A 27,223-nucleotide genomic window follows, 5' to 3' on the forward strand; every position below is an offset into this window, starting at 1 on the left:
AAAAAGCACGCTAGCCTTAAGGGCTGACTGCCAAAATAGTCAAGATACATCTACAGACAGCATACTTGCCTGTTCAAGCTACTACCAGGCAAAACAAAGCTACAGGCACAAGCTTCATAAGCTATAATTATACGTGCCTATACAGGGAGTGGGGGCGAGACCCCCACTCGCCCAAGTATCCAGGCACCTAACTCCCCTTTGAGACCGATGGCACCGGTGCTGATGTAGAGCATCTGCAAGGGCATCCAGGCAGCCCTCACCAGCACCACTCCCACCTGCCATCATCCGTGCCAACAGGCTCGGATCGCAAGTAATCTGCAGCCACTTACTCTAATGTGAAGGAAAGTAAAGCATCACCAAATCACAAGAAGTTAAGTGACTGCACAACGTGCTGCCCGTTAACCGGGAAACGGACGCACAATTTGCATGCAACCCACTCGGGCATGCCAAACAGGCTGAACCAAATGAAACAACTAATTGCAGGAATTGTTACAGATGGAACAGCCCTTACATACTAAAAGTACTGCTTTCCAGCAGAAGACAGAACTACCTTGTGTGAAAAGGAGGAGGAGATCTACAAGAGGCTTCTTTCTCTTTAAATCAGTTCTGTCAATCATTAAAAGGAAGCTGGCTTACACACTTCCTTCAGGTTTAAGATCAAGAAGTTTGGTTAGTTATTTTTGTGGACAAACTGACTCAAAAGACAAAATAATTGTAACTGCTACCAAATGAGGTAGGAACCCATGTCAGTTTTGGTGTTACTGAGGTTATGGCTTTGTTTTTAATAAATTGGCTTTAGTTTTCCTATTGACAATAAATCAGCACTATTATAAGCATAAAACACTTAAGATCTTACCTTGAAAGGCATCTCTGATGGCCAGGCTGATCCCTGCTGTAAAATTTAGAGGTTGTCCTTTCTGGAACCTTAAGGATTTAATAAAATGTTTTAAGGTTGCTACTGGTATTTTAGACACAGTTAATAAACCTGCTGCTTACCCTGTATCAAGGCAAAAATAAGACTAACCAACATAAATGAATAATGCCTCAGTGGGACCTGTGGAGAAGTCTTCCATGATATCAACACAGGAAGCTGCAAGTCAGCAGCAGATGCTTCCAATTTGCTCCAAGCCTGTGCAATCTATCAAGGTGCAGACTGCAAGTGGTTTGCACCTTTCCCTTGAGTCAGCGTTATTCTTGGTCAATATTTAAAGCACACAGGGAAACACATCTGCAGTCACTTAATGCAGCCTTCCCTAGGTGGTGGATTACCTTATGTTGCTACCAAAGGGCTGGGGGAAGAGAGACACACACAGAGCCCCCAACAGCAAAGTAGTAAGATGGATACGCGCACACATGTACATACACATCCCCACACAAATATTCTTCTACTTGTTCTTATAAATTCTGTTAAAAAGAGAAATACACCATCACCTGAATTACACAAACTAATGAGCTTTTCTGCAACAAGCCAGATTTTTCACAGAAAGGGCAGCTACAAATAGTTGGTCTAACAAAAGAAGTGTAACTGCATTTGCAGATCCCGCAGATATTACACATACACATAAACTCAGAACACCGACCTGCTTATAAAATCATATCTTCTTTCTAGATTACGGAGACCCAGGTACAGTACAAGCAATGAGATTTTCACTGAGTTTCATGAAGTCCAGAGGATGGATACTACACAGCGCAGGGGAACTGAGTGGAGTGCTATTAACCACCGGCAGTGCCAAACACCCCGAGTTTCACATACCTTTGGGGGTTGTTCTTCATTTTGACTCATGCTCCAGAATACGTCGTCCTGCACAGGGCTGAGTGGTGTCGTCACCATATCTGACAATGAACTGCTGTGGTACACATCCTTACTAGCCCGGAAATTTTCACACTTGAAACAAATGAAATACATGTTGAATTGTACTTCCCTGCCTATGTTAACAGGTCCCAATCTCAACAGATATCAATGGTTCTGTTTGTGAGATCAAATTTTTAGTAAACGTACAAGGAGTATCGTGTTTGGATACAGCCCTGTTCACCTTGTTCACTGTGAAGTAAGTTATTCATTTCCAGCATATAAGCATGTTAGGCACAAATATTTCAAGGTGAAGAGTACAATAAAAAGAAATAGTAAAAACATCTATGCTGTACATATATCTTCCCTTCTTAAATCTATGGAGAAGCTAATAGGTCATTGACAATGCACAGTGAACCAGTTAATGGGATGATGCAAAAAATACTGTTGAGTAAGTATATTTCATTCAAACCTGACCAATGCTTCCATTTCAGAATTTAGATAGTATAAACACTGGGGGAACCCACCTCCCCTAAGTTAGATGTTGACTTCCAAACTAGTCTTTGCAAGCCCATCACCAACCTAGAGTCAATGGAGACAAACTGCCAGCTGGAAGCGCTTTCAACTCCCCAGTGGTTATGAGGGTGCCCTGGCCCTGCTCTGTAACAGATTTTTCAATTACTTGAAAAAAAAAAAAAATCAAACTTGAGAATGCAGTAAGAAAGGAATAAGAAACTATGCTCAGACTACACCTCATGGACAGTCATGTCCAGGTGCTCCCATTGTGACCGCCTGTGTTTAAAAGACAACTTCAAAGGTACCAAATTAGAGCACTCGGATAGCAAATGCCCTAATGATGGTGGGGGGAGGGGAAGAAATCAAATCGCTTCCTTATAAAGTCTTCATTCCAAGGGAACAACAAGTAAGCAGTGTAAAGCTCAAGCTAAAATACTCAAAATTTGGTCCTGTGATTCTTTCTGTATTTAAAAGAAGGGGGGGGGAGAAAAGAAGGAAATTCTTAGTTTCTACACACACCCTTAAATTCTACACACTAGTGATCTATTACACTGGCATCTTCCAAAGGGGAAGAAAGGCAGAGAGCTAAAAATGGCAAATGAATGTACTGATCCTCCCTGAAATGAGAAATCCTCTTGGACACAAGACCGAGACAGAACACATGGAAACACTGTGTGAGCTGGCACCGTCTTGAGGGATTGCTATGCTAGAACCAATTTGATGTTACAGAAATAGAAAAAATATTAGAGAAATGCCTGAAGCTATACCACTTTGTGCTTTATCTTGTCAGACCTCCCATGCAAAGCAAGACCGGGGCTCTCCGGAGACAGCCGCAGCCAGCAGGAATGCCACGGGCTGAGGTCCTTCCCGCGCTGGGAGGGAGCCCGTGCCCTGGCACGCTAAGACACCTCTGCTGGGAGCCACCTCTTCCTCAAATGCACGGCAAGAGCAGCATCCCCACCGCCTGCAGGCCTAAGAAAGAGGCTGGCAATTTTTGTCTGAGTCAAAGTTTAAACTCTTGTGTCTCGATTGAGTTACTGCAACTCAGATCAGAGGCAGCTGCATTTCAGTTTCCCCAAAGAATGACTCAGATGAATATTTTACTGATTTATCAGCCCAAGTCTGTAAAAATTCTCCAGTTCCCCAGTCTTAAAAAGTAGAACACAGTAACTGAGAACTGTGCACAGCTTTTCAATAATACACGATGATTATAAACTCCCTATAACTCTACAAGACTAATTATTTCATGGGAACAATGTTCAAAACCACTTAAATATTGACAGGTAGTAATTCTAAAACTAGTTAAAGATGCCAAACCTCCATTCAAACGTCCCATGACAACCTCTCAGACCAGCATGGCAAAGTCAACTGTCGAAAAATAGTCCTGAGAAGTTCACCTAGTTAAATATTCAGGTGCTTTTTCTGCCTGTTTGGGACAATATGTTCTGTTGACTCCCTTTACAGAAAATAGCTTTTTCAGGAGTTATAACATCTCATAATCCATGTCCTTTCATTTTGTCAAAATTACTTTTTTGTCCAACATGATTGTCACTAATAGTAGGTTTCAGTTAACCAGAATTATTTCAACAGCAAAGTGTTCCCCTGAAATGATTCATCATGGGTATAGGAATAGGTTTTATAGCAAGTGTATTATTATCAGAATATAGGAAGATTTTTTTTTCTTGCCACTTTTTCAACAAGATACTTATATTTCTTCCTAAATTCCAGCTTTTGAGTCCTGCAGACTACCAGAAAACTATTTGTGCTTAAAAGCATGGATGAGCTTTGCTGAATCATGATGTAAGTGACTGCGGATGGTACCCACATACCTTCTTTGGGCAGAGAGAGACCAGTACACCGGTTCCATGTAAAGCCAAGAAGTGACGCCTGTTTTGGGGATGATTTCTGTAGGACCTACAAGACCTTGCAATTCCACAGCAAGCCATAATGTCTCAGATAAGCCCCAAAATCATAGTGTTTGATATTCCCCTTAAATTTTACAGATAAAATAATTTGTGTGGGGGGAAAAAAATTTAAAAAACCCCACCTAATGATGATTCTAAACCACTCAGACTTGAGCCTTAAATTGTTTTTATTATAAGTGATACTGAAAGAACAGCAGCTCCCCTCATGCACAGAAAGCACTGGTAGACAAATGTTACCTACTATGCATCTTCAAACCATAAAGGCACACCTAACAGCGCTAAGGAAAAGGACCCTTTGCTTCCTGAAATTATAACATAAGGTGATAAAGTACAAAAGACTGATTACTAGAGTTAGTTTAAAAAGATTCAGAACCAAAAAGTTTTTAAAAGACAGGCTGCACGGCTTTTTGGAGGATGCCTAAGTTACTAATTTGAACTGAATCTACATACAGGAGGTAGGTAAGTGCAACTGCTGCTACAGAACAGTGTAAGGAAAAGGATTTTCTTAAACTTCTGAGCAGATCTGCTCTGGGATACTGGGTCAATCCATGAACTAATGCACAGCTAGTTCTTCTAATATTGTTAGCCGCCTTGTTCTGTTTCAGCCACATTACTCCAGACAATAGAGAAGATCTAGCTAGCAAATCCTACAGGAAAACCACAGAGTCAATTAAAAAATGGAGTTCATTTCAGATGTGAGCTGAATTCCTCCACTAGTCAGGCAGCAGGAGATGCTGGGCAGAGAAACAGACTCAGTGACTTTGTTCAAGAAGTCTCTGTGAAATTCTGCAGGTAGCCCAGAACGGCTCATCCCACACCACCGCACCCAGAGAGCCAGATCTGCTACCGTGCTGCAGCAAACACAAAACAGGTACAAACCAGGTGGAAATGGTACATGCTGATCTGGTAATATCTGACATTTCCCTTACCAGACAGATAGGACACAAGACACCGAGAAATCATGCTCCCTGCACCTCAGGGGCTGTGTTAAGATTTCCAGTGAAATAATTTCGAGAGATTTGGGCAACCAGGAAGTACCACAAAGTCTCACAGAATATGGTCGTTTAAAACAAGAAGTCATTTTTGTCTGAGCAGAGCAGTGATGACAGATGATCCCCCTCTGACAAACCTGGCTGGAAGTTCTTCAGCACAGACATCTGTGATGAATTCAGCTTGTGTTTTAATTCCACAGTTCACTTTTATTTTAAATCAACAAGGTACCCACGTATCGAACTTCACAAGTATATTGCTGTGAGTCTTTTAATCTCCAGGTGACTAATTGGCCCTTCACTCGTATTGCCTTCGCACTTCGTACAGTTAATGCAGGCAGCATATCCAAACACGCCGCTATTAGCATCAACAGCTGCTGCCAGCCAGCAAAAGGAAACACAACCCTTCAGAGGATTTGTAAATTACCCATTGAAGCTCATCTGGTCTCCATGCTAACACAGCAGGTAGGAGTACAGATTGGCTTCTCCCTGTCCACACGGTCTCTATCAGCTGGAGCACTGACTTGTGAGCAGGTAACAGGGCGGCTACCAGCAGGGAGTGAAATCACACGGTGACAACTGTATATCACTTGCTGCTGTTATCCTTAAGTAACACCATCACTTTAAACAGCATAGAATTTTTGTAGCATCGTTTCCATCAAGGAATGCGAAAGAGGTTGGTAAATACTGCTTCATTCCTCACCACTCCCCTTGGCAGCTGGGAGAGGTACTACCAAACAGAGAAGCACCGACAGGGTGCAAAGGAATGAAGTGACTTGTCCCAGGTGACGCAGTAGCTGGAACGTAGCTCCTTTCATCCCGGGAGTGGCATTTTATACAGGGCAGGACTATCCTCTGTACAGCCGCTTCGCTCCTGCAGAATCCCAAATGCCCTGCAATAAACTATGGACTATCCCACTTCTATTGCAGGGCTGAAATATTCGCCTCAAGGAAGCTGCCAGCCCCTACCCAAGGCTAAGTAACAACTGTCCTTCTTGTAGACCTTGCACCTTGCAATCCAGTGATCTGATGCTACAAGCCAGGCCATCAACTCAGCCCAGTTACAATACTCGTGACTTAAAATGACAAACAGGCCCTGGAAAAAAGGATGTGAGAAGATACACAAATATTTTCCCAGGTAAAAGCTATCAGGAGAAACAGGGCCTTTTCTCTCCCAACAGCTGTCTATGGCGGTTCTTCCATCGTCACCAAACAGCAAGCTGAACAGGAAAGGCACAGGGAGGCTCTGACTTAAAGACACTAACAGCCAGCTATTATCTGCCTCCCACAGACTCACTCCAGGGCATAAACAGAAGCAGAAGGATAGGGGAGAGCTGAGCCAGGGAGCCTGATCTGCAAGAACCCTGGCTCTTGGGGAAGGAGCATCTTGGAGCACTTTGCGAAGCACAGCCTGAAAAAAAGGCAGAACATGAGAATGGTGCTATGAGGAGGGCTGACTCTGGACATGCCGAGCTTGACATGGCCAGCATACAGAGCTGCTAACAAGGGCATGATTTTTAAGACACTGCCATATCTTGCTTTTTAAGGCACTATCCATATCCTGCTGGGGGACTTCAACCACCCCGACATCTGCTGGAAAAGTAGCACGGCGAGCTGTAGGCAATCCAGGAGACCCCTGGAGTGCATGGAGGATAACTTCTTAAGCCAGGTAATAGACAGCCCTACTAGAGGGGATGCAATACTGGACCTGATGGTCACCAACACAGGTGAGCTAATCAATGACATCAAGACTGGAGGCAGCCTGGGCTGCAGTGATCATGCACTGATGGAGTTTGCAGTCCTGAGGGATACGGGTCAGGCAAAGAGTAAAGTCAGGACCCTGAATTTTAGGAAAGCAAAATTCCAGCTGTTCAAGGAGTTAGTCAATGGGACCCCCTGGGAAGCTGCCCTCAGGGACAAGGGAGCAGAAGAGAGCTGGCAGATCTTTAAGGATGCTTTCCATAGAGCGCAAGAGCTCTCCATCCCGACGTGTAAGACATCAGGAAAGGAAGGCAAGAGACCGCCATGGCTGAGCTGAGACCTGCTGGTCAAACTAAAGAGCAAGAAGGAAATGCACAGGTGGTGGAAGCAGGGACAGGTATCCTGGGAAGAGTACAGGGACATTGCCCACTTGTGTAGAGATGCGGTCAGGAAGGCCAAGGTGCAGCTGGAGCTGCACTTGGCAAGGGATGCAAAGAACAATAAGAAGGGCTTCTACAGGTATGGCAGCCAGAAAAGGAAGGTCAAAGAAAGTGTATCCCCCCGATGAGCATGACTAGCAAACTCGTAACAACAGACGAGGAGAAGGCTGAGGTACTCAACAACTTTTTTGCCTCAGTCTTCACTGGCAACCTCTCCTCCCACACCTCTCGAGTGGATGGACTGCAAGACAGGGACTGGGAGAGCAAAGTCCCTCCCACTGTAAGGGAAGATCAGGTTCGTGACTGCCTGAGGAACCTGAACATACATAAGTCTATGGGACCTGACGAGATGCATCCCAGAGTCCTGAGGAAACTGGCTGATAGAGTTGCCAAGCCACTGTCCATGATATTTGAAAACTCATGGCAGTGAGGTGAAGTCCCCGGTGACTGGAAAAAGGGAAACACTGCACCCATTTTTGAAAAGGGTAGAAAGGAGGACCCCGGGAACTACCAACCTGTCAGCCTCACCTCTGTGCCTGCGGAGATCACGGAACAGATCCTCCCAGAAGCTATGCTAAGGCACACGGAGGACAGGGAGGTGATTCGAGACAGCCAGCATGGCTTCACCAAGGATGAGTCTTGCCTGACCAACCTAGTGGCCTTCTGTGATGGAGTGACTACATCAGTGGACAAGCAAAGAGCTACGGATGTTGTCTATCTGGACTTCTGTAAGGCCTTTGACATGGTCCCCCACAACACCCTGCTCTCTAAATTGGAGAGATATGGGTTTGATGGGTGGACTGTTTGGTGGATAAGGAATTGGCTGGACGGCCACATCCAGAGGGTAGTGGTCAACAGCTCAATGTCCAGATCGGAGATTGGTGACAAGCAGTGTCCCTCAGGGGTCCGTATTAGGACCAGTACTATTTAATGTCTTCATCAATAACACAGACAGTGGGATCAAGTGCACCCTCAGCAAATTTGCAGACAACACCAAGCTGAGTGGTGCGGTTGACACACCTGAGGGACAGGATGCCATCCAGAGGGACCTGGACAAGCTCAAGAAGTGGGCCTGTGTGAACCTCATGAGGTTCAATGAGGCCAAGTGCAGCGTTCTGCTCCTGGGTTGGGGCAACCCCCAGTATCAATACAGGCTGGGGGATGAAGGGATTGAGAGCAGCCCTGCAGAGAAGGACCTGGGGGTACTGGTAAAAAGCTGGACATGAGCCGGCAATGTGCACTCGCAGCCCAGAAAGCCAAGCATTTCCTGGGCTGCATGAAAAGAAGCGTGGCCAGCAGGTCGAGGGAGGTGATTCTGCCCATCTACTCTGCTCTGGTGAGACCCCACCTGCAGTACTGCATCCAGCTCTGGAGCCCTCAGCACAGGAAGGACATGGACCTGTTGGAGCTGGTCCAGAGGAGGGCCACAAAAATGATCAGAGGGATGGAGCACCTCTCCTATGAGGAAAGGCTCAGAGAGTTGGGGTTGTTCAGCCTGGAGAAGAGAAGGCTCTGGGGAGAGAGCCTTATTGTGGCCTTTCAGTACTTAAAGGGGGCTTATAAGAAAGATGGGGACAAACCTTTTAGCAGGGCCTGTAGTGATAGGACAAGGGGTGATGGTTTTAAACTAAAAGAGGGTAGATTGAGACTAGATAGAAGGAAGACATTTTTTACAATGAGGGTGGTGAAACACTGGCACAGGTTGCCCAGAGAGGTGGTAGATGCCCCATCCCTGGAAACATTCAAGGTCAGGTTGGACGGGGCTCTGAGCACCCTGATCTAGTTGAAGATGTCCCTGTTCATTGCAGGGGGGGTTGGACTAGATGGCCTTTAAAGGTCCCTTCCAACCCAAACCATTCTGTGATTCTATGATCTTCCATGCAGGATGTTCACCAGAAGCTCATGCCAAGCAAGATTTCAGTGGCCACCAATGAGCTTAAGAAAAGCTTGGGATAATACAACCTAACGTCATAGTAATAACCCATAATCGCAGGTAGCCTCAAAGAAGTACACAGGGCTAGGGCTCAGCGGTGAGGCAGCATGACATGCTCTGAAAGCAGCTGAGCTTAAACTAATAGCCCATCCTCCTCTGCGGTCTGATATTCCCCCTTTGACTCCAAGATCCAACACACAAGGAAAAGAGGCCACAAGATGCCACAGCAGCACACAAAACAACGCATAAGCCTGATCCAAATGCCACTCGGCTGTGGGTACCACTAGCTAAATCCCACAGAAGCAACTGGAGAGATGGATCAGAAGCTGTACATCCATCCATCCAGGAGTCCAGCACAAACTGAGAGCTGCCAAGAATAAAACAAGCACTATGATGGTATATCCTCATTGAGGGGATGAATGATTATTCCTGCCACCGCATGTTTTCAAAGCAAGTGGAGATTTCCAGCTTAAATGAGCTGTGCTCACACTTACAGTAGTTTATTCCATTTCTACTTGCTGTCTTGTTTTTCTTTTGCTCACACGTGCTTACAGACCCTTCACAAGAGACTGGAGAAAAAAGTAACTGCAGTCTAAGCTACTTATTTCATGCACTGTGAAAGAGGAGGACGTTGAAAGGAAGCCGAGTTTTTGGGCACACTGCGAGAACCCTGAATCACCTCTCCCAGAACTGGTAGAAATAGCAGGAGGCAAAATGTTTTGAGAGAAGGATTCCAATGCAGAACTTTATCAGTGTGCTTTCACTGTATAGGTACTGTTTAGGTACCTCTTCTACCTCTGATACTGAAATTTTTCAAGTCACAGACCTTCTGGGCTCTATCCACAGGCAAAATCTGACTCTGCATTGGTCCTTAATTGCATCTCTGTATATTCCAAGATTATTTCATAAGATCACTAACAAACTTGCTTGTTTATATGGTCTTCAGGGATAAAAATTCTGGCTTTGGACTTGTTTTGTAAAGTGCCACATGTATTTATGGCGCCATATAAATAATACATCATCCAGGGACTGCAACAGCGCAGTCATTCAGGCTTTCTGTGAAACATCTGAGAGTAATATCACGGAATGAGCGATCAGGCATCAAGTATATAAAAATAACTGTTATCTAACCCTGATCTGCAGTGCCTAAGTATAATTCCACATAGAACTTAGCAGCATGCGGCACTAAAAACCTCTGAGCCAGTGTGCACAGGCCTCAGTCCTTTGTGCCAGGAGCGAAGGGAATCAGGTTTCCAATGCGCTGTTCTGCTTAGGAACCACCCATGCTTTCTCCTCCCCATCTGGGGCAGCAAGCACTGTACCTGTACTAGAACGGCTCTCTGCGGCGCGGGCGTGCAAGGGCTGGAACTGCTGCCAGATCCCATCCTGGCATGTGGCGTGGCTTCGTGCCCCAGCACCGCTGGCCACTGGAGGGAAGGCTGGATGCTGTCACTTTTCTTTTTTCGGTCCTCAGCCTGAGAAGGAGAAAAGCAGCAGCATGTTGCACACTGAGTCTCAGGCTTTGCAGCCTGGACGTTCTCCAGCAGCAGCACAGTGTGCATTGACTCTGTGCATCGACGCTCACTGTGCCACTCAGCTTCTCTGTGGGTTCTTGGAGAACAGATCGGAACCAGAGGAGTTCTTGGCCCGGCCATGGCTCAGGCTTTTACCTCCTTTGGAGCCTGTACCAAACTACCGCTAGTTTGGTTAAGGGGTCGAGTGCATCCGTCACATGGACCTCCCCGTCGGGGAGAGGTCGGCCCTGGCACAATACGAACCATTATTGCCTCTCCATTTGCAACCCTTCCTTTTCCATCAAGTTTCCAAACTGCAGCAAGTAAATAGGGCCTGAGTTGCCATCTGCTGTATTCTAGGCCATCCCATTTGCTGCAGGCTGGGATTTTACCTGGGAGGAATCACCTGTCTGTATTTATTTATCTTTGACAACATGCAGCCAGTTTTGTTGTGCATTTATTACCCCCTTCTACAACGCTGACGTTACTGCGTGTTGCTTTCTGCTTTATAACACTTGTAACACTATCTTTTGGTATGTTACTTACACTATGGAAAAGACTGAGGAACATGATCTAGAAAGAATAAAGGTCCTTTTATTTCCTGAGGGTATTGCTCATTACAAAAATCTTTCTCTCATGGCTTTGACCCCACTACTCTTTCCAGTTTCATCCAACATGACTAATTTCCATGCTCTAGTGTAAATCTTTAGCATAACCTCCGATTCAGCAGCCTAGAAACAGCTCTACACAGTAAACTAGAGATTAATGCCATAAAAACACCCAGTTATCTGTGTCTGGGTGGGCATTCTTAATGGTACCTCTCACTGTATCTGGATGTTTGTGCCTACGTCAGGAAGGTAAGCATATTCTTAACACAGCCTAGGAAACTGCTGAGGAGATGGAAAATGATTCCACTTAGCCTCACAGATCTCAACTGAGGAAAAAAAGAACACCAAAAAAAACCCCCACAAAAAAACCTTATTAAAACAAGCAACCGCAGCCAAATACCATGAAATTGTAGCCCCGGTGAACTCAATCGTTATACTGCTCGAGGCCAGGTTTTCATTACTTGCAACTCCTAATAATAAAAGGCAAATTTTACCATAAGCAAGAAAGAAAATGTAAAAGCTAGATACAATAATTTACCTACCATCTCTGTGCCCAAAGGGTGCTTGCATGCAATATATTATGATCCAGATGCAAACTCATGTAGCCGACGCTTTGGGCTCCCATATCCCCTATCCAGGCACTGAACTAGTGCAGCGTCAAGCCCGAGCTGGGCGTCCTTGCCTCTCAGCTCGTTAGCTCTGGTGCTGGTGGGACCGGACACAGCACAGTGTGAGCTCACATCTGCACACACCAGAGGAAACCCACCCTGACCTGCCTGCGACAGGATGAGTGCAATGGCAAAGACATCCAAAAAAGGGTTCTGTGGCCCCAAACATCAAGCTTGAGGCTTTGGAGGGCTTTAGGTTTTGTTCGTTCGTTTGTTTTAATGCCTCAATGCAACAATAATTCTGGAGAGTTTTTTTAATATCAATAATTGGCCCTGTAAATGCCAACTGAGTCCTAAAAAGCATGCAAACAATCTCGCTCTTGAGTACGCTATCTCTATCCCTGTGTAGATCTCTCCCAACAGAGAAACTAGCATCATTTTGGCTAATAAACTGGGAAAGATCAATATCAACAAGAACAAATTCAATGAATTATCACTGTTAAAAACAGTCAAAACTTTAAAGCATTTTTAAATTGTTGTGAACAATTATGACTGTTAACTGTTACGAAGTCTCAAACTTCAACCAAAAAATGCAACCCTGTACCACTAATTATGATTTTAGTGGAAGGATCTGTGACTTCCAAGAAGTTCCGAGATTAAATAGGTAATACTGTAAAATAATTTGTCCTTAAAACTAGAGTATATTATGGTAGCCATAACGACAAGAGCCTCATGCTGTGAACCTAAAAGGCAGGCAGCACTTTATCTGCAACTAGTGATAATTTATTTCACCACTAAATTAAAAGTTAACAGTGACTGCACACTAAATTCCATAATACATTTCATTCTGCTACAAAGGGGTCATTTACAAAACACATGCCAAAACCAGAGATGAGTATTTAAGCTGACATTTTGCAGTTCTTTTGAGTTCTAACTACAACGAAGTAGAAAAGAAAGTTAAATTAACTCAACTGAGTTGCATTTTCTCCCCACCCACCGAAAGTCTAGCAAAGACAAAGCATTTCTATTGACATTGACGTTGTGTATTTAGCAAAAGCAGCTTACTTCTCTGTCCACACCCAATTTACTCCCCAGCTGGAATAAGACCCAGCCCTCCACCATCAAGCAAATACTGACTTCAAGAGGAGTTCATTCAACTTTCAGTAATGATTTGTTTAATCAGTCAATGCAATAAAGCCTTTGGAGCTAGGGCATTTCGGTTTTTGATAGTTAAGTTGTACTTCAAACAGGATTATTCTCGTTTTCACAAGCTGCTACTCTAACAAGGAGCTTAGTATCTTTTGTTTTCCTGATTTCATATTGCTGCTTAGCTGTTTGCAGACTCTATTCAGTTACTAAAATTAATCATTTCAACAATCCTAGCCGTTTCATTTAACTGTTTATCAATATAGAAAATTTCAGCTAAGGGAACCAGTTGCAGCATGCACGCACACATATGAAGAGCTGACAAAGAGGGCGCTTGCTTAAAGACTGCAGCAAGATGTTAAGAAGCAGCGCTCTGCGTTCCTCCTACATGCATGTGCATGAGCTCTCCTCATGCCTTTGCTTGGGTATTTTGGGAAGATGCTTTGCCATGAATGCAGAGGCCATCACATCCACTGTTCTACTTAGACACAGCCACCCAAGGAGGTGCCTGTGAGCTGCAGAGATTTTTTTACATCGACCCAGACTTCAGTAACACAACAAATCACACCAGCTGTAGAACTGGGCTCACAAGTTGGGATTACATCAAAAAGAAAAATAAATGTGCTAGGAATGATGAGATAATGTATGTGAAATGGACCTGTAGCTTTTCACAACATGATAACAGTAAGCAGAACAAGTTGGTGGGCAGAAATACTTTCAGAGTTAGCAAAAGAGTGAAATGGATTACAACTCTTAATCAGGGACTATATGTGGCTACCCCTGATCTATCAAATCTTATCTACCTAAAATCCTGGGAGACAAAGAACAAGAAAAGGCACCACAGCCTGGTATCGGGGCACAGAGATCTGTGCTTGGGAGGCATGATGCCATTTTGTGAACCCTAAAATCAGGCAAAGACATCTGTTAAACCTCAGATGCTACTACCTTAATTCATTCCTCTTTGGAAGACAAGGGAATGACACCTGGTTGATCAGAAGGACCTTGTTTCCCCATTCACCAGTCAAACCCTTCTCTGAACTCGAGTGGAAGTGACAGAGCAACCTCTCCTTTCCCTTATCCTCTACATTAATGGAAACCAAAGGCTTCACTGTAGCATAAGTGTGTAGTAAGACACAGGTCAAGCTCCAGATTTAGGTTTAAAGATCAGTCTGTTCTCTGCTTCAGCATTACCACAGCATCATAAACTGCAAAGCACCAAAATGCTACATTAGCTGAGACGGTACCTCTTTGCTTGTGCTGCTTGATGGAGGATGCGCTGCTGAGTCTGAACTCTTGGAAGGCTCCTTCTTCTTCTGCTTGTGGTCATGCTGGAGAGACAGCAGCTGTGTCTGATCTTTGGGGAGAGTTCGATGCACCTTCCTGTTGTGCTGCACATCTTCCACCTTCTGAAAGCAGAGAGTGATGAACCTCAGAGAGAACAATGCCTTGGAGGACAACCAAGCCGACCACTGGAAATACTGGCTTTTCACAGAACAAAGAGAGCACAGCTCCAGCAGGGCTGGCAGAAGAGCCACAACCCCGAGCAGAAGGAAGCATAAAGTGACCCCAAACACTCTGCAGTTGGCTTTTGAGACAGCACGTCAGAAAACCGTATTTTTTCTTTTTATTTTTCCTAAAATCAGAGGGTTTTAATCAAACACTCCGTGCTTCTGTTTGATTACAAATCAGTTTGCTGCTGAAACATTAGAAGAACATTGTTGCCAAGGTGCCAGACTTGACAATGAGACTTCAGCATTAAAATTAACCTCTGCTCCATTTTTATTTGTGAAAAAGAAACAGTGCTGATTACAACCTGAACAGAAACTGGAGACTGGAGATTTAAGCTTAGGTTGAGCTGATGCTGGAAGCTTTCAGGCTAAAGATATTTTAAATCAGACTGAAGTGACTGAAGACCATTTCAGCACACAGAAATGGCAGGTACAGAAGTGGGAGAGGCAGTGTCATTGCGGTAGACAAGGGGGATGACTCAATAACATGTAAGTGAACTTGAAAGAAGGCTGAATCGGAGAACAAGAGGCAGTAAATACATTTAAAAAGTCCCTCTCTGGTCTGTGACTCAGAAGATGGGAACACCCTCAGGGAACGGAGAAGGACATCAGCTACAGGAACAGGGAGCTGCGAATTGCTGTCAGTAAACACTCTTTTCATACCTGCTTCTTTTCTGATTTCCTCTGTCCATCTACTATGAACCGTTCATCTTCCACAGCCCTTTTGTCTTCTTTACACCTCTCCTCTTTCCTCTGAACGGCCTTAGCCTCTGGCCACCTCTGCTCACACTCCTGCTGCCTTCGTAGCTCCTGCTCTCGCCTCTGATGCTAGAAGAGAGGCAGGGAATAACATTGCCTGTTTTACTTCACTTCTGTACCCACCAATTACTTATGACAGTGTTCATTAATCACAAGGCCCCTCTCCTGCTAGGCAGTCACTAATAGGGGATACCCGATACACTGCGCAGCAGCCACAAGCTGCCACCACAACGACTGCCAAACTTGAAGTGAAACCTTTGCCCTTTTGGCAGCCGAGGGCAGATTTGCCGTTCGTTTAAGCAGGCATGCGAGATCTGTGTGATGGCTGGCAGCTAATCTAATGACAAATGTCTTCCTGTCATTTTGAGAAGGAAGGGTTTTTCCAGAGTCCCTCCGTTTTGCTGGAGCAGCACTATGCTTCACAAATGCCAGCTCTGGAGTGTTTGCATAATGCTTGAATTTCATCAGATGCTCATGGGAAGAGACACGTTGGTGATTTAGCAATGCCTCCAACACCACAGCGTGTCAGACAACTGAAAAGGCAGCAGCTATCTTGTAGCATCTTAAACAGAAGCAGGGCCAGGACTCTGGATCAGACAGACTCACTCCGAATTGGGCAACACACAGGAGAAAGAAACCGGGATCTCTCATCCCATCTGCCTGGGCTGCCACTGCCAAACTAATTCAAGCAAAATGCCCTTCCCTCTTCCACTCCCAAAGCTCAGGGCAGGTTGTCAGCAGGAAAAGGACAGTCCATTTAAAATCATTTAAAATCACTGTGTTCAAAAGTGACGCAGTTTTCCCAGGGCTAAAGACTACAGTCCAGGTTGTGCTGACAATTTAACACAGCCTTCTTGCCTTTCAAAGCCTACTCTATACAGGCACATTTTTTATTTGTGATGAGACATGGAACAACAATACAAGCCAGTCCCTACGTCCTCCAGCCTCCTCCTCTGCTCTTTCTGCTGCTCGATCCGTTTCTGCCGCTCTGTCAGCAGCTGCTTCTTGTATTTCTCCTGGTCCTTCAGTTGCTGCTGCTGGCGATGAGGGTCAGAACGGTTTTTATTCTCCTGCTGCAGCCTCAGAAATTCACGGCGGAGGGTTGACTCTCCCGGGAGATTAACTATGGAGCTGAAACAAAGGGGAGGTTTCCACATGACTAAACATAACATTAAAGAGAGAATACAAGGGGCATTGGGAATTGCTTGTTGTCCTGTGTTAGCAAATTAAGATGTTCCGATAAATCTCCAGCATGTTGACTATGCATCCGCACCTACTGTGCTACAAAACAGCCTGAAGCTGATTACTGGGTCCTTCATGTGAGAGTTTCCTCCCCATTGCAAGGGAACTAAGAAGCAGCTTATTACAGACATCTTATACTCCGCAGTTATATTTGATAGCTACAAAACAGTTAAAGCTACCAGAGGGGATACAGGAGATAAGGGATTCAGAGCAAGTTAAGAAAGCCATTCTGGCTGAGGAGGGCTGCCTTCAATGAGAACAGCTTGGGCAGTTAAATTTTCTATTCCAGTAATAAAATTAACCTTGGTTCTCCTTCATCTTCATTCAGCTCATCATCTTCCTCCTCACTTCCACTGTAATCATAGTCCGTTTCTTCTAAAAAAGAGAACAATAAACAAACCCCAGTGGAGGATGCTGTTATTTAAGATACGATCTTGAACTTTGTTTCTGAGCACTCAACCTGAACTACATGTAGCTCAGCAGGAATTTAAAAGCCACAGGTTGCACGGGGGAGGCAAGATATCCACATACATAATTCAAAATCTAGTTCAGATAATGTTTCAGGGCAGCCCCTTTATGCACTCCCACTTTTTCCCTTGACTGACTGTATTGGTTTTACAAAACTAACCTATTTCCATAATCTGAAATAAATCAGGCTAAACCCACAGAGAAATCCAACCCCCATAACACCACCAGCAGAGAGGTTCTTCAGAAAGAAATTGAGATAGGACATAAAAGACTTGTACTGCCCTTCTCTGCTACTGTATACCTGTTGTATGGCTAAACTGAGGCCTTCAGAAAATCCAGATTTCCTTTCGTAGTAAAGTGAATAATTAAAAAAAGAAATAAGGATAATAAATTAATGCTAGTTTTAGCACGGTGGTTCAGAAGAAGCTGACCCACACTTTTAAAGTTCTCTTCAAGAGTAACACGAAGGCAGCTTTTAAGGGATAATTTCAAACTGGTCCTACCCTGCATTGCTGGCTATATGGCATGCTAAAGTGGGACTTAATTTTTTTGAAGCGTATAGTCTGGCAATTTCACACTGTCCTCCCTTTCAGGGGAGCTTTGATTAAAAATAGCACTTTTCAGGTCAAAATAGAACTATCTATCAAGAAGTGATTGTTATAATTGCATTCCCCCCCCCCGCCAAGAGCATTGGTGAGAAACTCTAACTTGCTATCTTTCCATTTGAATATGCTTTGAGATTCATAGCTGAAAGAGGTGGCAGAATTTGCAACTACTATTGGAGTCAGTAAATCTACACTGCAACAGCAATTTCATCTTAGGCACAAATATTCCTGTCGTCAAATCAATACTTGGAGTTTATAAGTCACTTTCCAACTGTATAGTGCTTTCCGAGTTTACCCTCATAGTCACTGATCTTCACGGTGCCCCTGCCAGTATAAAATATACCGAAGAGGAAGAGGGGAGAGAGGGCAGGGCACATCGGTGGTCGGCAGGCTATGGCTCTCTCTCCACTTTGCACAGCCCTTAGTCTGCTATGCACAGACATTTACCAAGTATCATCCCCACTCATGCACTGTCTCTTCCAGGTTTTGCTCTGAAGAGTAAGGCTAGCATTTGGAACAAACTCAGATTCTCTCTTTTTCTTCAGCCACCCTGTGAAGTAGATGATTCATTATACCCATTTGTGTTTTGCTGGAGCTTGGAGGCCTTCTCAAGGTCTCTTTTGGGCACTCCACTGCAAAACGCCTAAAGAGCACTTCTGCCCCCAAAGAAGTCACAAGCTAAAATTATACGGAGATGCAACAGGTAAATTAAATGGATCGGGGACAGACAGATGAACTAAGAGATTAGGAAATGTTCACTGAGTACTACTTAGATACTCAAGAAAGGAGGGACCTAGACTTTACTTGGACTCCTTGCTCACGTTAGCATTAGGGTTGCTCTCAGTGAATCAGAGTCAGTCAGGCTCCAAAGACTTTAGCACTTAAACACCATTAAGGACCTGGGCTTTGGCAAAAAGATCTTCAAAATGGCCCCACCGCTATCAAGGACAACACTTTCTCACAGTTTTCCTGGTTCTACTATTTCAGTTGCATCTGCCTTGTACTCTGCTGCCAAAATTGGAAGAGGACCTACTCTCTGCAGTGATTTCTATTTTTTTTTTTGCCACAGTACCCTTTTCTCCTTTTTTCTTCCTGGTCCTGTCCAGGTGGTCTTTCAGCATGATGCGCACTTGCCGTTCATTCTGCATGTCTCGGATGAAAGAATGCTTAAGCAAGGTTTCAGTGGACGGACGATGCAAATAATTTTTTACGAGGCAGCTTTCAACAAAGTTTAGGAATTTCTTTGACCTGAAAAAGACAGAAAAGTGGAGGAAAACAATAATCCTTTTCAACTTCTGCACCAAAAGCACTACCCCCAAGTGATGGAAAGCACTAAGTTTGCAAGGTTTCCTTTTGCACTGGACCCACATGAGACAATGTGAGTTTTGCCACCAACGCACCTCCTGAGACCAGCACAGCGCTGAGTGCGAATGATGGGAAACTCTACCTCGACCGTCCTCTCAGTGGAGTTACCCTGAATTTACATCCAGATCAACAAAACCACAATCTGGCCAATGCAACTCTTTCAAAAATGCCCTTACCCTTTTGATATGGTGAAGATTTTCTTTATACACTTCATTTAAAAGACAAACTAATTCTCTGTAGACCGCAGTGACTGGCATTAGCCCCGCAACATCCATGCAGTCTTCTGAGAAAGCACAGACCCCAAGCAGCTCATCTAAGCCTTGCCTATACTGCAATTGCAGCCACCCATGCCAAACTAGCAACGGCAACGACTGCCGCAGTTTAGGCAGAGTTCAAAAGAACAGTATTGCTTCCCAAAGGTAAACTACATCTGCACCTGCAGCTTAACCAGCACTAGAAACAGCCTAGGAAAGACCTCATAGATCACTGTAGGAAATCCTACAACATAATCGTCTCTGGACAAGAAGAGCTCAAAATCCTCCTGAGCCCAATGCAGCAAAAATACAGTTTTTACACATCTCTTTACCATTTTCTGGATTTCAACTTTGGGGGCGGGTTCCGTGGGATGAGGAAGAGCGCTCTCATGGGGTGCATGTCACACAGGGCTGCAAAGGAAACCACAAGCTATTGAAGGGTGCATCTCCACCCCTGTCCCTCCCACAGCCTGACCACGCTGACCCAGCTGGGTCAGGAGCCTGGTTCTCCCGACAGAGAGGAGCAGTCCTCCACAAACACTCCCACTTCCAGCAGCACAGCATCCACTGCAGAACCACACCGTTAGTCAACGAATTCACACTACAGCCAGGAAATTAAGTCCCTGAGTACACAGAAATCTTTCATGACAATATACCAGTATTGGCAGTTAAAAGAGATTTGAAAGAAAGGCTGCATGGCAGGAACGAGTACAACTTTCTTCATATTTTTTTATATATAAGGCTTCAGAAGGACAGAAAAAAAGCTCACCTTTCTAATACAGCAAAGGGTGTTTACACATAAATAGAAGTTAAAGTTGGGATTGAAATACTTATCTAGTTTATTATGTCTGGCTTAAGGTTCAGAGAAATGATAAGCTAAATGTTAACCAAACATCGTTCATGGCAGAAGAGAAAATGCAGGATGAAGAAAACCTGATGCGAAGTGGAGAGCTCATAAACTGTGTCACCGGCACCGAGCGTAATGACTAAGCACGCATTTCATCTATTCTGTGTTCTGGGAGTGTGAGCACCATTATTAGACAATCTGCAACAGGTTCTACTCATGCATTCGGACGCCGTTTTCTCTCCAGCCCAATGTACTTCTCTTTAGTGTTACTGTTGTGGAAAGCTGAAGCTACAAGAACTCTGCAGAAAGTAAATACTGTCACATCTCATCTATCCCAGGCATTTTGTATGGAATTATGAGTGTGCTCCATCTGTCACGGAGAAATATCGAGGGTCAGAGGTCTTCCTTCACAAAACACAGCTACTGAATGACAACTGATAGGAACTTTATGGAGGCTGATTTCTTATGATATACAGGTGTTCAGCAGGGATTTTCTAACAGGAATGAACTTACAGCATTACAGAAGTAGTAAAAGGGAGAAGACTGTGGTCTGGTAAAGCCTTCACTGCCTGCTATTAATTTCTCTGCCTGCATCTACCTGCCATCGTTTCTCATATCTGGGTTCTGTTTTTGGCTTTCTCCTTTGTATTTTCAGTCGCATGGGTGATAGAGTGGGGATGGGAGGGCAGAAGAAGTCTGGTTTCTAGCTATGGGTCCCAGACGCTGTTGTACTACAGTAAACAAAACACAATGCAGCAGAATATAATCCAAAGCATTTCCCTGCCAAAACCAGTGAAAACATCAAATACAAGTGGCCCGAGGAATTAGCATGCAAAGCTACAAAGTCTCTCTCAACGAAAACTCCCCAGACTCACGTCTCAGGACTAAGCTTCAGCTAGCCTGAAGCACAGTGCCTGAAAGTGCTCCTGAACTCCAGCTGGCTCCTGAGCACTGCTAAAAACCAAGTCTGATGGGAGAACAGCCAAGCATGTTTTTTAAAAACACAGCCTACGTGCTCTCAAGCTCAGGCCAGAGTATGATTTATTTCATCTCCTGTGCTCTCAGCAGTGACCGGATACCCCGTCACATCACATCTGCTTCGCGGGTGCTGGGGCAAAGCAACCAGTCCTCCGTGGAAACAAAAAACCACGAGGTCTTCGCATTCACGCTGCAGCCACCGATCTCTGCCCGACGGCTGCGCGGTGCTAACCAGAGGGGCGAGGGGGACAGCTGGCAGGCGAGGGCAGGCTGTAAAACCATGGCAATCTGCTGTCACGTTGAGAATGGGATCACGGACCGAAGCCATTACGTGAGCAAATACAGTGCTCATCCCAAAACCTGTGAGAATCAAGTCAGTCCCAGAGTAAAAATATAACCTTTAGGCCTAGCTTCTCCCGCTACCGTATTTTTTTTTCAGTGACCTAAACCCAAAGCCACTCTTGTCAATTTTTTCTGCTAATGTGTCAATCGCTTCTGCTTAGCTGTACCCACAGGCAGTGATCAACAAAGTGATGCTAACAAGAGCTCTAAGAAAAAATTTTTTGTTTCCCCAGGAAATGAAGGCAAGGAATCAAAATATAGACTTAAAGAGTCTAAAAGGAAGAGGAAAGCAAAAGAGCCCAAATAAGAAAAAGTCATAGATTATTTTTAAAGATATAGCCAGAACCAGAATTTTGTACATCTGTGCATTAGCCAAGCATGATTTATTTTAACCCAGAACATGTTCACAAAGCGTAGACACCCCCACCTTTATACCAAATCACTTACGAGGAGCTCCTTCAGCCATTTCAATAGCAGTGATTCCCAGAGACCATAGGTCACTCTGCAGGAAAAGAAACATTGCACATTGCAACTTGCAGCATTCAAGCTTTTTTGTTTGTTTTCTTTTGGGTTTTTTTTGTTTGTTTGTTTTTTACAGTTGCCCTAGATTTCTCCTGGATCAGGTTTAGTTGGAGTGACATGCATTCTGCTCCCTCCCATTCCCTACTGAGCTTTTAGGAAATGTGCTAAATAGCCAGAAGCTTCCCATTTCCCATGTAACTCTGAACAGCTGATTCATCATTTAAGCAGCCAGCCCCAAAATGCAGACCTTCTGCATTCAAAGAAACAAGAGCCAGAATATAGCAGGCACCGTTTAAATATATGTTTTAAAACTTCTAAACTGTTTTCATGAGGCAGTGAGACACAGCAGTGCCTCACCGCCCTGCTCCTGGCCAAAAAAATTCTTGGTCTTAATGCTTATTTCAGAGCAGCCATTGCCGAGTTCCTACACTGATGGAACAGAAATTATAGTCAGGCCTTGGGGTCTGACTTTTTCTGTCTACAAAGTTGTAGTTGTCCAGTCACATATTTTTGGTCACATGAAAGGAGAGCACATCATGCAGTCAGATTTACGCCGCAGTATATGTTCAGCTCAGTTCACTTCAAGCAGAGTTTTCTTTATCAGCTTATCTGGATGCTAAGGGCCACGTTTTGATCACGGAAGGTAAATCGGAAACAGTACCAGCGACTGTAAAAACTTCACAGGTTTCCACTTGATTAATCATGTGCATTATTTTACTATTTTTTGTGTCTAAATGTAGCCAAATGAGAGGCACGTGACCGAACCAACTTGCAGGGCTTCTCTAAAACTATCTTTCAAAAAGGGAGCGACAGAAGACAAACCTTCAAAGATTAGAAGCAATATACCATTACATGAATAGCAGCTCATACCCAGCCTGGCACTCTAACTAAATTTGACTTTATCAACAGAGCCTTCTCAGTCCAGCTGCTCTGAACGGCTTTACGCAAGCTGAAAACCAGTTTGCATCATAGTTTGCAGAGGGATTTGACAAAAAAACTGGCGGGAATTTAACAGATTCACAATCCTGACTTGTTATTAAGTAAATGACTGAAAGTGAGAAAAGTCTTCTAGGGGTAGTGCTGCAGGTTTTGGGGACAATGGGAGAAACAACCAGGCTACAAAGAATTTTGGTTTGGAGTCTCAAAGCGTGAGAGGCAGACAGGTGAAAGGGAGGACGACAGCAGTGTTTGTAAAGGTCAGTGTGTATATATACATATATATTTTTACCCATTTGTCATAATGTTTTTTTTAAATCAGAGCTGGAACAGCAAGAACTTACAGAGTGGCTTCCTGCTACTTTGCTCATCATATCAGCTATAAATCTCTGTAGAAAAGACCGGCCCCGTGCCACCTTCTGAGTCACAGCACTGTCTGCACTAGTGCTTCCAAACCCCTCTGCTGATCAGTTTTGAACTACCATCTGCAGAATCCATTTGGAAGCAGACATAAATGCACACGGATGAACTGTAATTATTACTGAAGGCAAAGAAACCTCAAGAATTAGGGGTGCACGTTCCTAATGCTTTTATCTTCTGAAAAGTACACATTCTGAAAAGGAAGTCAACTGGGGACAGGGAATGAAGACAAGACATTAATTTCTTGAGGTTTCAGTAGAAGATTTACATGGTATGAAAAAGAAAATAAAATCCAGGAACATTCTTTGGTCATGACTGACACACAATGTGACCTCACTCTGCCAGTGCCGCACAGGAGCGCTCAACAAGGGAGACCTGAATCACTAGAAAATGGAAGCAGTAACAGGTTCTTCTAATAAATATTTCTGAAGGCACAACTAGAAAGAGAGGTGGAAAGTGGCAACCAAGAGAGCACCTGAACCAAGAGAGTGACCGGAGGGTCACTCAGAAGGTGGCTGCTCAGAAAGCCATCCCTGGAAAACATCCTGCATGATAAGTGCAGACAGACAGATGGCAACACTGCTGGAAACAGGCCAGAGGACAAAGAATAAGCGTTGTAAGTCTCTTTGGAGCAGCATCGGCATATTATAAGAGTTAGGAGGAGAACCGGAAAAAGTGCTTGATAGCTGTTCTTGGGCCCCCAGTAGAAGGAAGTCATGGATATATCCGAGTGGGTGCAGCAAAGGGCCACAAAGATGTTTAAGGGATTAGAGCTGGGAGGTTCTGGGCTGAGAGAGATGGAACTGCTCAGCCTGGAGAAGGGAAGGCTCAGGGGGATCTCACACATGCGTACAAATTCCTGATGGGAGGGGAGTAAAGAGGACCAAGCCAGGCTTCCGAGTGGTGCCCAGTGACAGGACAATGGGCACAAACTGGAACACAAGAAGTGCTGTGCCTTCTCACCTCAGCCGCCCTGCGAATGACCAGAAATCATTAAGGGATGGGAAACCTCTTGCCGTCACGTGCTTATAAATGACTGAAGTGATATTAATTATTGCCAATTAACTCAGGATTCGCAGCTGAGTACAGAGTAAAACAGCTCTACCACAGAAGAGAGCAGTAACTTGTCATATTGGTGTTACACTGCTTCAGGTATTCCTTCCAAATTTACCTCTTCCTTTCTTTTCTATCCTGACCTGCAACCTCCATATATCAGGGGGTTTTTTTTGCACAGAAATTCATGAAAGTGTATTTCAGGTATTAACAATTCACAAAAAAGTATTCATAATGAAACTCCACTCTTAAAAAGAGCCACCACCCACATATTACAAATACTTCTATTTGTACAGTTATAATATTATTGCAGTTTAAAAGGAGGGAAGTTTGAACTTTTCAAATGCAATACTTGAGCAGGATTTCAGCAATAACCTGCAAGTTTTGCTACCTTATGCAGAGTTGTAACACTCACTCTGTAATCGTACGTAGAGTCTGGGTTCTCCTCACAAGCAATGACCTCAGGTGCCATCCAGTACGGTGTGCCAATAAATGTGTTTCTTCTCCCAATAGTCCTATCCAGTTGAGCGCTTACACCAAAATCCACTGAAAAGCCAAGCAGAGGTAAAGAAATTAATAAAGAGTTGTATCCACATGGCAGAGTGTTTGCTTGGTTACTTTCATACTGTTTAGAATACCAAAACTTTGGGCTACAATGCATATGAAATCTGAGTTCCTCCAGTACATCTTGTCCAATACTTGAAATTTAACTTTTTTCTTTTATTTTCTTTTTGACAGAAGGATCAAATAAACAGCATGCTAAATCTGCCAGGCAGGTTACAGCAGACAGGAATTGCTCTAGGAAGACATTACAGAATAATTTATGCTTAATCTATATGCTACATTGAGTTGGAGTCGAGATCTTTAACTAGTATCTGAAAGGAAAAATAGTATCTATGGACAAGGCAAATTTAGATGTGTCTGATATGGCTATTTGTGAAAGCTAGAAAGAACTATCATATCACTTCATTTTGAGACATTTAGAATAACTCCTTCCCTACATTCATACACTATCTTAGAACAAGCTGGAGAGTATACTAGTTTATTCTGATCTTAGACTTATTATGATGAGTGAACTGAGTGTATGCTCTTTGTGCTGAAAAGAGTGTTACTTTCATCAGGATTGTACAGCAAAATGGTTTTGTTCAGATATGAAGAAGGGCCCACACAACCAATAATTATGTGATTGTATTTTTCTTTGAACAAACTTCTATGATACACTAATTGGATCCACTGGGCATAGCACTTGAGTGCTATTCACAGAGAAGACAAAATAGCAGGGAAAAGAAAGGACTGAAAGGAGACAGCCCTACGGTTACCACCAAGGAGCAGATTTTCTCACTTATGTTACCTCATTGCAGATCATCTGCAAACCACAACCATTTGTACTACTATAATTTAATGTGCCTGTTTAGCAAACCTTCTCCAACAGTAAGCTGGACCTGGCCTTTGGGATCATCTTGTGCTCTGTGCTTCTGATGGGAAGTGTGCACACTTACACTGAAGTGGAACAGAACTGGACTGAGGAACTCTTGGGTTTCTAGCTTCTTGACTTTAAGACACACGAGCTAAATCTCTCTGGAAACAACTTTTTTTTTTTTTTTTTTAAATTGTACTTAATAAATCTGTTTCATCTTTACCCCGAGCTAGAAAGGTTTAACTTTCTTGTCAACCATGTGAAGAATGGTGCGACTGGTAACTATACAAGATCGTAAACACACACAAACCCCTCATCTTGCCAGTTTTAAAAGGGAACAGTTGAAAACTAGTACATATCTTTTAGAGACTACAAGCAAAATCCTGCCTTCATTTAATACATCAGCAAAACTCCCTTTGACTTCAGTGAAGCCAGGATTTATTTCACCATAAGGTTAAACCATAATGAGATTTAAAGTACGTATTTTTACTAGCTCCAGCCAAACATCCTACCGCACATCCACAGGCCATGTTTATTATTTTTGTTCTCCAACTCCACAGTGAATTCTTTCAATTAAAGAGAGAGGGAGTGTAAAGATCATCCCAAATAAGAGAATTGCTGTCCTTGACACTGCTCCTTGAAATCATTGCTATGCGTTCTCTGTGATGTCTTCCCAAAACATGAAAGACATCCCCTCCTCAAGAGAGATATGTACTTGAGTTTAGTCTTAGGAAGTCAGAAGTTGTCAACACTGACATCTCACAGCTAGAAAAGGAAATAAGTAAACTCTCCGACATTTTTGAGATGACTATTAGTAAGAGCTACTCTTCAGTGGCAGCCCTTACAAATGAGTAATTTCACCTATTGTCAGATTTGTGAAAATCTCTAAGACCATTTCCCTTAGAGAAATGGATTAGCATAATTTATTGCCCCAACTTTTTTATTTTGGAAATCTTTGCATGCCAGGATCTGCTGTGAAGGCCTGATGGTGCTGTGACTTACTAGACAGGTTCTGTGTTTGACTGTCTAGAAGTAGCTGTATTCCCCGCAGGCTGTGAGTGACATCCTTGCAGAACATGTCACATTGTCAGCTCTTTCTACATGACAGACACCTTATAAACACAAGCATTAATGCTACTTGACATATTTGTTGCTCTTAGGTTACTGAAGGTTCTTTCCAAGACAAGATGGAAATCTTAAATTTTTACGAACAGGTTTCTAGCACACATTTAAGGAAACTTACCCAGTTTTACTTCTGCATTTTCTGTGAGAAGAACATTCTGTCCTTTAATATCTCGATGGATGACATGGTGAGCATGAAGATGTGCCAAGCCCTAA

At 43.8% G+C, this 27,223-nt stretch overlaps 1 protein-coding gene across 5 annotated transcripts in view; it reads right to left on the reverse strand.

The window, feature by feature from the left end:
• The window catches only part of NRK (Nik related kinase), a 108,028-nt gene that overhangs the window by 34,884 nt on the left and 45,921 nt on the right, over positions 1-27,223 (reverse strand). For 2 of the 5 annotated variants that reach the window (XM_075513041.1, XM_075513045.1), the window contains exons 6-17: positions 27,129-27,219; positions 24,884-25,014; positions 21,985-22,039; positions 19,703-19,781; positions 18,824-18,999; positions 16,981-17,053; positions 16,372-16,567; positions 15,341-15,505; positions 14,414-14,575; positions 10,616-10,768; positions 1,754-1,885; positions 857-924 (exon numbers count right to left, since the gene is read on the reverse strand). In XM_075513041.1, coding sequence (XP_075369156.1) covers positions 857-924; positions 1,754-1,885; positions 10,616-10,768; positions 14,414-14,575; positions 15,341-15,505; positions 16,372-16,567; positions 16,981-17,053; positions 18,824-18,999; positions 19,703-19,781; positions 21,985-22,039; positions 24,884-25,014; positions 27,129-27,219 — 1,481 coding nt within the window. Of the gene's footprint in view, positions 1-856; positions 925-1,753; positions 1,886-10,615; positions 10,769-14,413; positions 14,576-15,340; positions 15,506-16,371; positions 16,568-16,980; positions 17,054-18,823; positions 19,000-19,702; positions 19,782-21,984; positions 22,040-24,883; positions 25,015-27,128; positions 27,220-27,223 lie in introns of those variants that run through there. The other 3 variants (XM_075513043.1, XM_075513044.1, XM_075513046.1) reach the window with 3 other exon arrangements.

The sequence above is a fragment of the Mycteria americana genome, chromosome 10 (genome assembly GCF_035582795.1).
Source record: "Mycteria americana isolate JAX WOST 10 ecotype Jacksonville Zoo and Gardens chromosome 10, USCA_MyAme_1.0, whole genome shotgun sequence".
NCBI classification, from domain to species: domain Eukaryota; kingdom Metazoa; phylum Chordata; class Aves; order Ciconiiformes; family Ciconiidae; genus Mycteria; species Mycteria americana.